The 12,575-nt window shown below is 27.0% G+C and overlaps 1 protein-coding gene across 1 annotated transcript; it reads left to right on the forward strand.

Moving 5' to 3' along the window:
* The first annotated feature begins 3,995 nt into the window (after positions 1 to 3,995).
* On the forward strand, positions 3,996 to 11,784 carry LOC145834477 (uncharacterized). The gene is made up of 4 exons (XM_082941915.1): positions 3,996 to 4,189; positions 8,633 to 8,792; positions 9,378 to 9,556; positions 10,672 to 11,784. Exons 1-4 carry the CDS (start codon positions 4,006 to 4,008, stop codon positions 11,496 to 11,498), a joined length of 1,350 nt encoding a protein of 449 aa, XP_082798041.1. The 5' UTR covers positions 3,996 to 4,005; the 3' UTR covers positions 11,499 to 11,784.
* Positions 11,785 to 12,575: the final 791 nt, after the last annotated feature.

The raw sequence follows: 12,575 nt of genomic DNA on the forward strand, positions 1-12,575 counted from the left end.
ATTTCGCCGGCGCGCGCGCAATCTCAACATTCCTGTGTAAAAATAGATGGTTTGAGATTCTAACGAAATATTTTTCGATACATCATTATGTTAAAAAAATTTATTTAAAAATATACGTTTTAACAGGTGTTGTGAAGAGAAAATAATTTTTTGACGCGTGTTATACTTTATGTTAGTCACGTAGTACACAACTTTTTTTTTAACGGTTTTTTTGATCATGCTGTGTGGTTTAAATTACGAGATCAAAAAATTGTTTTCAGCAACTTTATCAAAATTTTCTTTAATAACCATAGTTTTGTTTTATAACGTCTAATTCTGATTTCTTCAAAAAAAAAACATGTACGTTACTTGAAACTCACAAAGAAAGTTCCACTATTAAAATCAAGCACCCAAACAAAAACTTGGGTGAATTTTTTTCAAAGCGGTCGAATTCTAATCAGAAAGCTCTGTTTTCGTTCCGCCTTCACAGTCCAGTGGCTTTCGACGCTTTAAACTAACAAAGTTCAGCATGCTAATAAGAAGCGGCCTTGAAAGGAAGCGGCAGGTCAGCGGGGTAACTTTACTATAAACAGGTGAACAGGGTGAAACGGTCAAGTGAAATTCGATGAAGGCAAACTTTTGAACCCTTTTCTGCTCAAAAGTGATCGGCTCAAGTTATTTTTGTCTCGCTGAGATCTGAGCGAGTTCACGCAAGGTACGTGAGACGCGGCAATTAACGGCTTAATAAGGGCCGCGCTGATTAAATGTAGTAGCCGGTAAAATCGCTTAAAAGTTAGCACAATTAGTTTTTTTTTTCATCGTGGAAAGTTTTATAAAAAAAAAGATTTATAAGTATAAGGAAATGTACCAATTTAGTTGAAAATTTAGTAACTAGTAATATTTATATTCAAAAAATAAACAGTATCAGACAACTTGTATCACTGTACGTTATATGTTGAAAAACAAACAGCTATTGAAAAAAACGGAAAGAAAAGTTTTCCCTTCGGTATTGCCCAAAATTTTATTAAATGAAAAAAATACACGATTATATGATAAATGAGCCCAGTCAGCCACACCAGGAAAAATAAATCGAATGAAGACACGACAGCGACATAAGTGAGCTCAGAGTCGGTTGGACTGAAGAAAAGTGCAGCAAGCCATAAGCCGAGCTGACAGAATGGCAAAGGAAGGCCGTAGCGTGTAATAAAATTACAGAAGTTCTTTTTTAGTGGGAATGATTAATTATTGGTATTAATTACTTGTTACAAATGCTTTCACTTAATGGATAAGGTCTTGGCTTTTTGACTCCAATGTGACATGTTGTCAATTCAAAAAATGTACCTGTACGTTCTTTGAATATTTTAATGCTATACTTTCAAATACAAAACACGTTGCTGAACGTTTTTTTTTCTAGCAAAAAATAAAACTAGTATAAAGGAAAATGTTTTTAAATTAACAGTTTTTTGACTAGTTTTGATTTTTAGTAACTTTTTAACTAGTTATATGAATTAAAAATTTTATTTTTGTCTATAGTTTCTGTTAGATTAATGGAAGGTATATGTGTGCAAAACTTAACTTAATTTAACATTGCTTTATTTATGTACAAAAAAAAAACAAAGTAAAGTTTTCAAGCTTATAGATAAAATGTTTTATTGTATTCTTTTAAAATATCAAATACGCTAACAAATAAGAAAAAAAAATCAGTATTTTTATACCGTTTTGATTTTCAACCATTTAGTTGCTTACAAGGTACTAGATTTTTTTTAGTTTAGTAAAGTTATCGAAAAACTAAGTAGTCTATATTTAAGTTTGCTTTTAAAAGCTGAGCTTATTTATAGTATAATGATTCATCGTTGTTAAGCCGGTTCAGACCTTTGAATAAACTTTTAAGTAGTTTTAAACTTATACGAGTATTTTTGGTTAGCTTTAAGTTGCTTGTAGATAATCTGTTTGTAGTTAAAAACCTTAAGACTTACATAGACACATTCTGTTTACTGTTTTTTTTTATCATAAAAAATTTAAAGAAAGTTGATATCAAAGATAGTTTGTATTACAAAGTAAAGGATTTAAAAAAATGTTTCAGCGGCTGTTTATTGAGCACAGATAAATTTATTTTAAAAATATAGGATTCTTTACTTTCTACAGTAGTAAAAAAAAAACTATACTTAAAGATAACATTTTGTTTATGTAAACGCTTTGCAAGAAACACAAATAATATTGGCACATACTTTATGAGGTTTTTTTTTATTAAAAAAGTCAGTTATACTTGCGTTTAAAATTAAAGATTTAATTCGAACTTAACAGCGATTCTGAAAAAGGTTGATCTGTAAAAAGGTTACGGTAAAGCTTACTAAATTGTTTTGCTAATAACATTTGATTTATTAATAGTTATTTAACTTGTTTTTTAACTTTTGTAGTTAAGTTATTTTACAAAAATTAAGTGTAAAATAATTGAAACATATTGTGATTGTGCCATAATCAAAATTGGATAAACTGTAGACCTTAGTCATTATGTTAAAAAAAGAAAAAGTTTTGGGTGGTAGTAGAATTTCAAAACACAAATATCCCTTTCAAATACTTTAAATAACTTTTTCTTATTTATTTTTTTTCAAAATTTTTGTTATTGAGTTTCACAAGCTAGTTTTTTAGTTTTGAAATCAACAAAGTATCATAACTCACATTTAACTTACTTTTGTAACCATTAAAATAGTTGTCGTAAGATTACAAGTCGTAAGATAACAAGTCAACAATTTTGCTCTACAACTTTTCAACTTTGTTGTGTTTTGTAGAAGCACTTGCAGTTTAAAATAAAACAGTATATTGTCGGTATAAAAACATATATACAAACAAGTTTTTTTGGTTAAATGCATACCGTTAGTATTGAAAACATTTTTTACATATTAAGATCTTATACTAAACCAAAGTGAAAAGAAAGGTTTTCTATGGACTAATGAAGAGTGGTGATATGTTTTGTTGAAAATTAGGTTTTGAAAAGTTATAATAAAACCTTAAGTATTATACTTTTTTGTTGATAAATAACCATAAAAATTAAAAATTGTCCGTTATTGAAGATTTTTTGCTACCCGTAAAAACCAAAAGAAAACAGAACTAAAAAAGACAATAAGCATTTAAATTAAAACGCTTTACCAAAGATTTTGATAGTATAAATGACAAATCTTTCTTTTTTTTCACCGCAGCCAAACTTTTTTCGCAAGCGACACTCTCGTTTACAATAGAAGGAAAGCGTTTTCAGCTTATTTGTTCACCTCACTTAGTAAGCTTCTTATCTGCTTTGCACGTGCACACTTAATAAACGGTGTGTGCTATAATGGTTTCTATATTTAGATAAATATGATTCAGCTAGTAAGACACTTGTATCAACTGAAAATGTGTATTGAAAAAATATTGTGTGTTTGTTAAGGTTTTTTTGTTTTGTTTTTAAATAAAATATTTGCTTGGTTTTTTATCTTAAACTCTAATGGTACTTGCTTTATACTAACTTATGTTTTTCTTAATTAATCAAGTATTGTTGTTATTTCTTTCAATTTACCTATTTGGTTAAAAAGTACTTCTTTTAAGTATATTTTTTAATATTTTAAATATTTCAATAAACACTTTACTGCCATTGTTTAAATGTTGTTTACTGTTTTGTTGTTATTTGACTAGGTCAGCTCACGCTCACCGAAACCTGGTAATTAAACAAAACAGTGCATAAACGTTTTTATTGTTATAAATATTTCAATAAATAACTTACTTTATTGTATAATTTTAATCTAAAACAAGTTATTTTTTTCATTAAATTTAGATTTAATTTTGATAAAATTTTTACTATTTTAATACTGTTATATAAGTGAGAAAATATATCTAAACTAGTAAGTTTTATTATATAATTGGACTTATAGCTAATAAAGTATTACTTTTTAAAAATTCAAAACTAACAAAAAATAAAGTTAAACTAACTGGGACATAACCTTAAAATAACTAAAACTAAAAAGAACTTACAAAAATTTAGTTTAAGTTAAAAGTATGGAAAGTTGTCACATTACGAACGATAGCAACAGCACAAGTACGAGTTTAGAAAATGGCCGGAGCGACGCTTCATCAAATGAAGCCGGCAGCTCATTAGCTACGCAACAAGTTTTTCCCTGGATGCATGGTTCGCGACAACTTCAAAAGAAAAATTCTACAAGCAGCAACGGAAACGATGAATGTTTGTTTTTGCAAAATATTTAATTAATTTTTTATATTTTAGACTATATTTATACTCAAATGAAATATTAATAATTATAAAAATAAAAGTAATAATATTTTTTGAGCTCAACTCAATTTTTTATGGTAAATAAACTAAAGTCCTACATTGTGCTCCTGAAAAGAGCAATCCAGAATTCAGAGACTACCTGTTACATGCTAAATGTGTTTACAAGCATTTAGATAGCAGATAAGATAACCGAATATGAACTCTGCTAACGAGGCCGTCTTACTTATCAATAAATAGTTGTTGTTTTCACTCGTACTGATTTTAAAGTTGGACTAATTAGTTTTTAATTTTCAGTTTTATAACAACAGCTGTATGGTCATACTTAATATTATTTTAAACTCTATTTGAAAGTTCACACTTAAAATAGTTTAATACTTTTAAATATTAAGAAATTAGAATAAGTAAAAAAATGTACATAAAATATCATCTGTGTGTTAGGTAGCATACTACAAAATACTTCCGTAATCTTAACTAGCCATTAACCTAAAAGGTAAACCAAGATATTCTTAAATTTTTATAACAAACCTGAGCTATATTGTTATAAGCTGGGTGGAAAGTTGTCATGGTTTCGACTTAATTTAATGTATGTTTCATATATTAATCGATTTTGTTAATGCTTTAAAAAACACAAAATAAACTACAAAAGTTTTCATGTTTCTTAATTTCCGAATAAAAAAACATGTTTTTGTTTAATACTAGAAGAGCATGTTTTGTCCAAGTAGACTTCTTAGGCTATTTTGATTTTAAAAACAAACAGGATTATTACAAAGTTTGACCTTTATTCATTTTAACCAGTATAAAGAGATTTTGCTTTAATTAAAAATTTTATGTAACAAACGGTTATATTTTACATCAAAATAAACTTTAGATTCAACTATATTTTACAGTACTTTTACAAAAATAATTATGATTAATAAAAGCATCAGAACTTTTTAAAGGTACTTTAGAAAAATTGCAATAAAGTACACAAAAATGTATATACTGTTAATTAACTTATAGATACAAAGTATTATGTTTAGTCTTATTTTTTGTTATTTAGAGTTACATGATCAAAATACAAACTCTGATTGTACAATAATCGAATTTAAAAAAAAATTATGCAGTATGGGTTACATATCTATCGAAATCTTTTGTATCTAAGTTTATTTTTATCATTTATTACGAATTAGCATATATTTTAATCTAGCTGTATCCCTAATGTGAGGCTATAAAATAAGATATACTATTAAAAGTATACGCGTTGAATCAAGTTGCTATTTACTTTTGAAAATAAAATCTTTAAATACTATACAATAAAATTGTACACATTAAAAGCTTAACTTTAAGTAACTTTAGTTAACAAATTTCAATTTTCATTACGTTTTTTATATAAAACTGACAAAATGCTATAAAATTTTGTCCTGAATTTGAGATTTTAAAAACAATAAAGAAGGTTTAAAAAAAACTTAAGTGTTAGAGTTTACAGCTTAGTTTGAATATAAAATTGCTAATAAGTGTCTTATCTCAATACATTAATAACATATGTAATAAATACAATAACAATACAATTTTGTACATTAACTTACATTATTGTTATCTTTTACAAATAACTGAAGTATTTATTTTTGTTGGATTTTATATATACAGCTCTAAAACTTTTTATCAGATTTTTTACCATTTAAAGAAAGAAAGTAGTAAGCTAAATACTTAAAAGATATTTAGTTTAAAAATATCTGTTTTGCCTTTAATATTTTTAATACACAAAATAAGATTTAAGCAGTATATAATAATAAGTTGCAACAAATTTTAAAACTATCAATTGACAAAAAATAAAGAAAACGCTTCGCACAATTATATTTATTAGATTTCACGTAATTCAATAATTTAGTTTTCAAAATAAGTTTTTCGTAAAACTGTTATAGAATTTAGCTATTTAAAAATTACATTAAAAAATAAACACAATAAATGATAACTTATTTTCGTTTCCTCTAAACAAATATATTTTACAAAGTTTCATTTAAATGTATTAATTTTTCATAAAGTTAATATTTATACGTAGGCACAGAATATAACTTAAAACTACTTCAAAAAATAATAAAAGTTTAAACTGTACTCAAATTCCCAACCCTCTAAAACTTTGCTCCGATACGCGCCGATGGTTTTTCTTGATATAAGCTCATATTCAAAAGTAATACAATATGTGTTGTGAGGTAGTTGAAGCTAAATTTATCTCAGTGTTTGTTTACAAAAGCTAAGCTATTCTTAAATGGGGGAAAAATTTATTTTAGTCTCAAAGTGAACCTGCCCTGGAAGCCCCTTTTAAAACCGGGGGTTAACCAGAGGACAAGGGTGGGCGCATGGGGATGTTGAAAGGCATGGGGCTGACTGTTGTTGGTTTTTAATTTGTTTTGGCTGTGAATCACAGAATTATCTAGCTGCTAACTTTGCACTCTCTAAATGGCACGTTTATTTTTAAACATAAATTTTCTCTGAATTTTGTCTAATTACTGTTCGACTTTTAATATTATTTCAATTATGCCGTTTAAAACTAACTGCGTTGGAACTTTTGAGTAAGCTATATTTAAAAGATGCCTTAAATATTTTTCAAAAACCTTTGAACTAGCATTAATCTTTTTATTTAAATCTAAAAAAAGCGTATATTAATATATTAAGTTAATTTTAAATATTTTGTTTGAAATTATGTATTTATACCGTTGTTTTTGTCATTAAAATTTGTAAAATTGCAGTTTTAATTAAAAATGTTTAAGTTTTATTTTGTTTTAAATTGCGGTTTTGTATATGAAGTCCTTAAATTAATCTCTCTTGAGTAAATTATTAAAGTAAATGTCTAAAACTGGTTTAAGTCTAATACTTTGTGTATCATATATTTACACTTAATCTTTACTTACATTATAATTCGCTTTCCTTAGACAATCAAAAAACATAGTCTATAATTTAAAAAATAAAGAGTTAAATAACGATAGTATTTTTTTGTTAAAGTAAATCACTGTTTTGTTTATGAATTTATATTACTTTTTAAGTATTACTATTTGAATAATGTCTGTTTTTTTGGAAATTAAATATTTTGTAAGAAAAACTCAAAAATCATATTTTTTGTTAATTTAAAAAGCATTTGTTAAAACTCTAATCAAATTATTAGTATCGCAATCAACTCATATTATATACTACTGATTCGTAATCAGAAAAAATACTTGCTTTAGTCTTTAAGATTTTTGTAAAATACAATTTAACTATTTTTAAACGACATACTTTTTATTAATACATGTATAAGTTGAACAATAAAATATAGCGTATATAATATTAAACATGACAATAAAAAATCGATAGTCAGACAAAACCACAGGACACCTATGTCTACAATAAGCCATGTTATACCTAAATTACTGTTTATAATAACTTACAAAGCTTTTAATATTGAAATAATGCTTATATTTTGTTTACTTTAAAAAAATACAAAAACAAAACGTTTTATTAATTTCTTAAAAAAATACTTTAAATTAAGTTGTAAATATCTAGCTGCTTTAGAAATTGAAAAAAAATATCAATACTGACTTATTACTAAAATAAGTGTTATTTAAGGTTTTAAGTATCAAGTTAAAAACTATTCTAATTTACATTTAGTTTTTACTTAAGATAAAGGAAACGAAAATTGTTTTACATAGTGAAAAAAATAGTTAAGTATAAACTTGATTTTCAGTTTTTTCTGTCTAAACTAAACTTGTTTATGTTAATTAATATTCTTAGCATTTTTCTTAACTGTGTTTAGTAGTTGAATTATCAAAACTAATTGTTCTTTTTTGTTTAGCTTTACGTGTTTACAGTTTTAAAACATCTAGCTCTTGTTTTTAAGCTGTTGTTATTTTACTTAGAGAGGCAACAAATTGTCGCTGTTTGACATGTTGATGTAAAAGACTAGAAAAACTTTTAATGGCCACGATAGCATAGCATGACAAAAGTTACTTGGCAATAGTGGTCAGTCTTATTCCGGGTTAAGCTTACCAAAACTACTTTTACTGTGTCGTGTATCTGATAAATAAAACGATTTTTTTAGAATTCAACTTGTATCGTTTGATTTTATTTTAAAGACCTGAAATTCAGTCTTTTTTTATTTACAAAACTCACAAGTACTCAAATGCAACTTCAGTTTAATAATTTAGTTTAAAGCTTTACTTTTTAATCTACTTTTAGATTTAAATTATACAACCAATGTTTGTTGCTAAACATAAATGAGAACAAAAAAGTTTAACTTTGATTTTTTATAAAGTTTAGAACAATCTCTGTTTATCAAAACGTTCAAGTGTTTGTTTTGAAAACACTAGTTGAAATTTCTAACCAAAATATTTGTAACTTTTTAAAATATTTGTTATGAATACGAAAAAATTTATAACCATACAGTATCAAGCAACGATATCCAGTCAGCAGCGGCAAACAAACGAGAAAGAACTGCTTACACCAATTCACAACTTGTAGAGCTTGAAAAAGAGTTTCATTTCAACAATTACGTTTGTAGACCGCGTCGTCATGAACTTGCCAACACTCTTGATCTCAGTGAAAAGTTAGCTTAAGACTGCTAAATACTAAGTTATTTATTATAATTTTATTGCTTTTATTATTTTTAACTTGTAAGACAAAAAAAATTTAATGTTTAATTTACGCTTCGAAAATACAAAAACATTTGAGTACATATTTTAATTTTTTAAAGTTTATTTATCAAACTAAGTTTCGCTCAAGGAGCTCAGCACTGATAAGTATTTGTTAGTTTTCAATTACAAGGTAGAGACCTCATTGTTTTTAAGATATCAAACCTATAGTGCATTAAAATATCAAATAGGTAACAAAATGTAAGTTAGATTAACTATTTCAGCGGAAAATTTAACTAGACTTTAAAATATACAAAACTTTTTTTAATTTAGATAATGAAAAATTAAATTTTTTCACTTAAAAATTAATTGGTTTTTAGCTTTTCTCGATTAACTCAAGACATACTCACATACAAAAAGAAGTATATTTCATTAGTTTGAAGAAATATCTTTGTTTCAACAAGCTCACCTTATTTTCGTGTATTTCTAAATAACATTTAAATATTAAGCTTACAAAAGCTAAAAACATCGTAAGTAAATGTCGTGCTATATTTTTGCAGGCAGATAAAGATTTGGTTTCAAAACCGCAGGATGAAGCACAAAAAAGAACAAAAACAGAGGTGTGCACTGGGAGGAAGAATGAGTGAACCTTTCCATCACTCAGTCCAACATCGGCCCGATTACACGCTTCCATATGCCGATTGTTCGTCAAATCATATGCAGCCTGCCAGTGATCAAGGTATTTCTAATAAACACATTGTCAGCCATTTTTTATTGTCAACTTTTTTGCATCGAGCAAACTTTAATTTTGTTTTTATGTTATTTTGACATTTATTTTCGTGCATTAAAAAAGACTTGTTGTTTAAGTTTATAAAGGTATTTATGAGCTAAAATAAACTTTGATTTTTTTTGTTAAAGTTGATTGAATAAATATAAGTTTGTATAGAAGCAATTAAAAAAAATAGACTAATTAAAGTAAACGATAGCGGATATAAACTTAACAAATACAAATTATATTCTGATTAATACCGAGTTTAGTGCTACATTTGTTTTATGTAGCCTGAAATTAAAATGATGACCGATTTTTATTTGTGCTATGAAAGGTCTAAATTACTAACAGTGAAAACTGTGTCTCTACTAAACTTTAAAGGCTCGTTTTAGCGAAATATTGTTTTTATACTTTGTACTTAAATTAAAAGCTATGCAATGTGTTTTCAAGTGGCCTGTAGCAGTTTTAAGTGTTTTGTTGCTCTGTTTATTTTGAAAAGCAATGGTTTAGCCTCTATGAAACAAGCCTCGTGTGTTTTCTAATTATTATAAGCTAATAGGGTTGGTCGGAAAGTTGATGTACTAAATTGAGGTAAAATTTTGCTAATCGCAGTATACACCTAAAGTAATTGTGATAAAATTTAAGTAGGTAATTTTTCATTTAAATCAAATTAATTCCTCTCCAGAAATAAGCTTTATAATACTTTTACGAATTAGTTTTACTAAACTTATGATAAACACAATTCTCTGAATATTTGTCAGCAACGCTAATTAATTAGTTTAGTGTAATGTTTATAGTTTTCTCACGGTTCTCTTAACTTTAGCAGGTTTTATATTTTTTTATATAACCATAACAAACGTTACAAATAAGGAATATACCAAATTTTTAAGTAAGTTGCAGACTTTAAAAAAATTATCTATTACTATAGAACTGTATTTTATTTATCTATTTGTTTCAAGTTTTAATGTTAAACTTATGTTTACGTTTCCTAAAAGTATACAAATGCAACCTTTTTATATAGTAGCTAAAAGTATTAGACAAATCAAAATGAGTGTTAACACTAATAGTTTTACTAACTTCAACAGGCTTTGCAGCACTTTATGGGACAAACAACTTTGTGCAGCACTCGCGAATTCCTACAACTTTTAATCAATCGCAGTACCATTTCAACTACAATTCTCATCACCACCCGAACATATTTCCACCTTCTCAGCAGCACATCGCGCAGCAAGCTTCCTCACCCTTATCGTCTTCTTGTCCCAGCATCAACTCTTCTTCTCCAACTGCTAGCTGTTCGAAAAAAGCCGTGGTTGGGCAATACCCGTCGGAATACAGCAGCCACAACTCTCCCGTCGTGACCGGCCTCACCAACGACTTGAAGGCAAATACCAAAAGCAACGACTTGGCTGGCAACAACTCTTCAAATAGCTATTATGGCGGTCAGGACGACCGTGCTTTACAAAGCTATAGTCGTTACGGTCACGACAAGCACTCTAACAGTTCAGCAGCGCATAACGGACTGAACGCTAAAGACAACCTGGCAAAACCTGAAAGTCACCGTGATCAAATAGGTCAGTTTAGTACTACTTCTTACTCAAGTGAGATCGACAAAAGAACAGAGTCAATCTACAGTGACTGTGTGGAGAAAAAGAACTTTGTACCACCCAATATTGATATGGCTAATTCAAGTATACCTGCTCAGCCATTTCAATACAATTCAGATTACCATAGAAGTCAGTTTCATCACCTGAATAGAGCGCCATTTAATCAGTTCAACTCTCACCCCCACTTTAGAGCTCAGCATGGGTTAGGTAACCATCAACTTTTACCTTTAGCGTACTATCAACAAAGAAAACCAAAAATTGATTTTGATAACTTTTCTTGTCCATCACTCACTGCACATACAAGTTAATATTTATAAAAGATCGTTTTTCATTTTCTTTAAAATTCCAGAAAAGAAAGGTTTACAAACTTAATTTAACGAAAAATTGTTAATTAAAAGTTTGTTTAAATATTGACTAAATTTAAAACCTATTTATTTTTTTTCATTAATCAAAATTTTTAGACAACTAAATTTGTTACTATAAGTTTCTGTATGTTAATGTTGTTAAACAAACGTTGTTGTAACACAATTAATTTTAAGTCGTTAACTAGTCGTTTTTTATACTTCGCAATAAATCAGTTTTAACAATAAATTATCGTAATTCAAAAAATAACAAACTGTTAAATTAAACTATTAACATGTTGTATCAACATATTTTTTTCAAATTAAAAGTATTTATAACTTATTCTATATGTTATGTAGTTGGTAGAGCTAAGGTTTTTTAAGCATTAGACATACACTTAATTATACTTTGTAGAGTTTATTTTAACATTTATCAGTATAGAAATAATTCTAATAGACAAAAATATTGAAACTATACTCTGCAGGCTGATTTAATTGCCAACAGTTTTAGCATAGCAAGGAGAATCATTATTCTATAAATATAAGTATTAAAACAATTAAAGGGAAACCTTTATGAATTTTAAAGTTTTTTATTATTGAACTGAAATTTTCTAAAATTCTCTCAAGTATGTTGTACTTTTTTGAAACCAACTTATGTATAGTTTTTTTATGACTAAAATATTTGATGATATATTTATGTGTTTGAAATCGAAGCGTACCGAAAATTTTTATACTTAAGCATTTTCTTAGCAAATTAAATTCTAGCAAATTTAAGGATAAAAATTACAACAGGTTTTTTAAGCTCTGGATGGCATTAGTATTATTTGTATATGTTTAATAAACTTATACTATGGAAAACAAGAAGAAGTTTTGAAAAATTTACTTACTTTTTTTAGACTTCAATTAAAATATTTTATACAAAAAACTTAGGTAAAAAAGTTTATAAGTTGTTTTCATTTTATTTAGTACTACTTTAATTTTTTATCTACGATTTTTTTTGTATGTATATTTTGGATCGTTAAAACTTATAACTCAATTTTCGTA

The sequence above is a fragment of the Thalia democratica genome, chromosome 4, assembly GCF_965202585.1.
Source record: "Thalia democratica chromosome 4, ktThaDemo2.hap1.1, whole genome shotgun sequence".
NCBI lineage: Eukaryota > Metazoa > Chordata > Thaliacea > Salpida > Salpidae > Thalia > Thalia democratica.

Bases quoted from the DNA above. Each gene is read 5' to 3' on its own strand.
- LOC145834477 (XM_082941915.1), top strand. From the start codon at position 4,006: ATGGAAAGTTGTCACATTACGAACGATAGCAACAGCACAAGTACGAGT. The intron at 4,190-8,632 runs GTTTGTTTTTGC...ATAACCATACAG, and splicing joins CAGCAACGGAAACGATGAAT to TATCAAGCAACGATATCCAG. The intron at 8,793-9,377 runs GTTAGCTTAAGA...ATATTTTTGCAG, and splicing joins ACTCTTGATCTCAGTGAAAA to GCAGATAAAGATTTGGTTTC.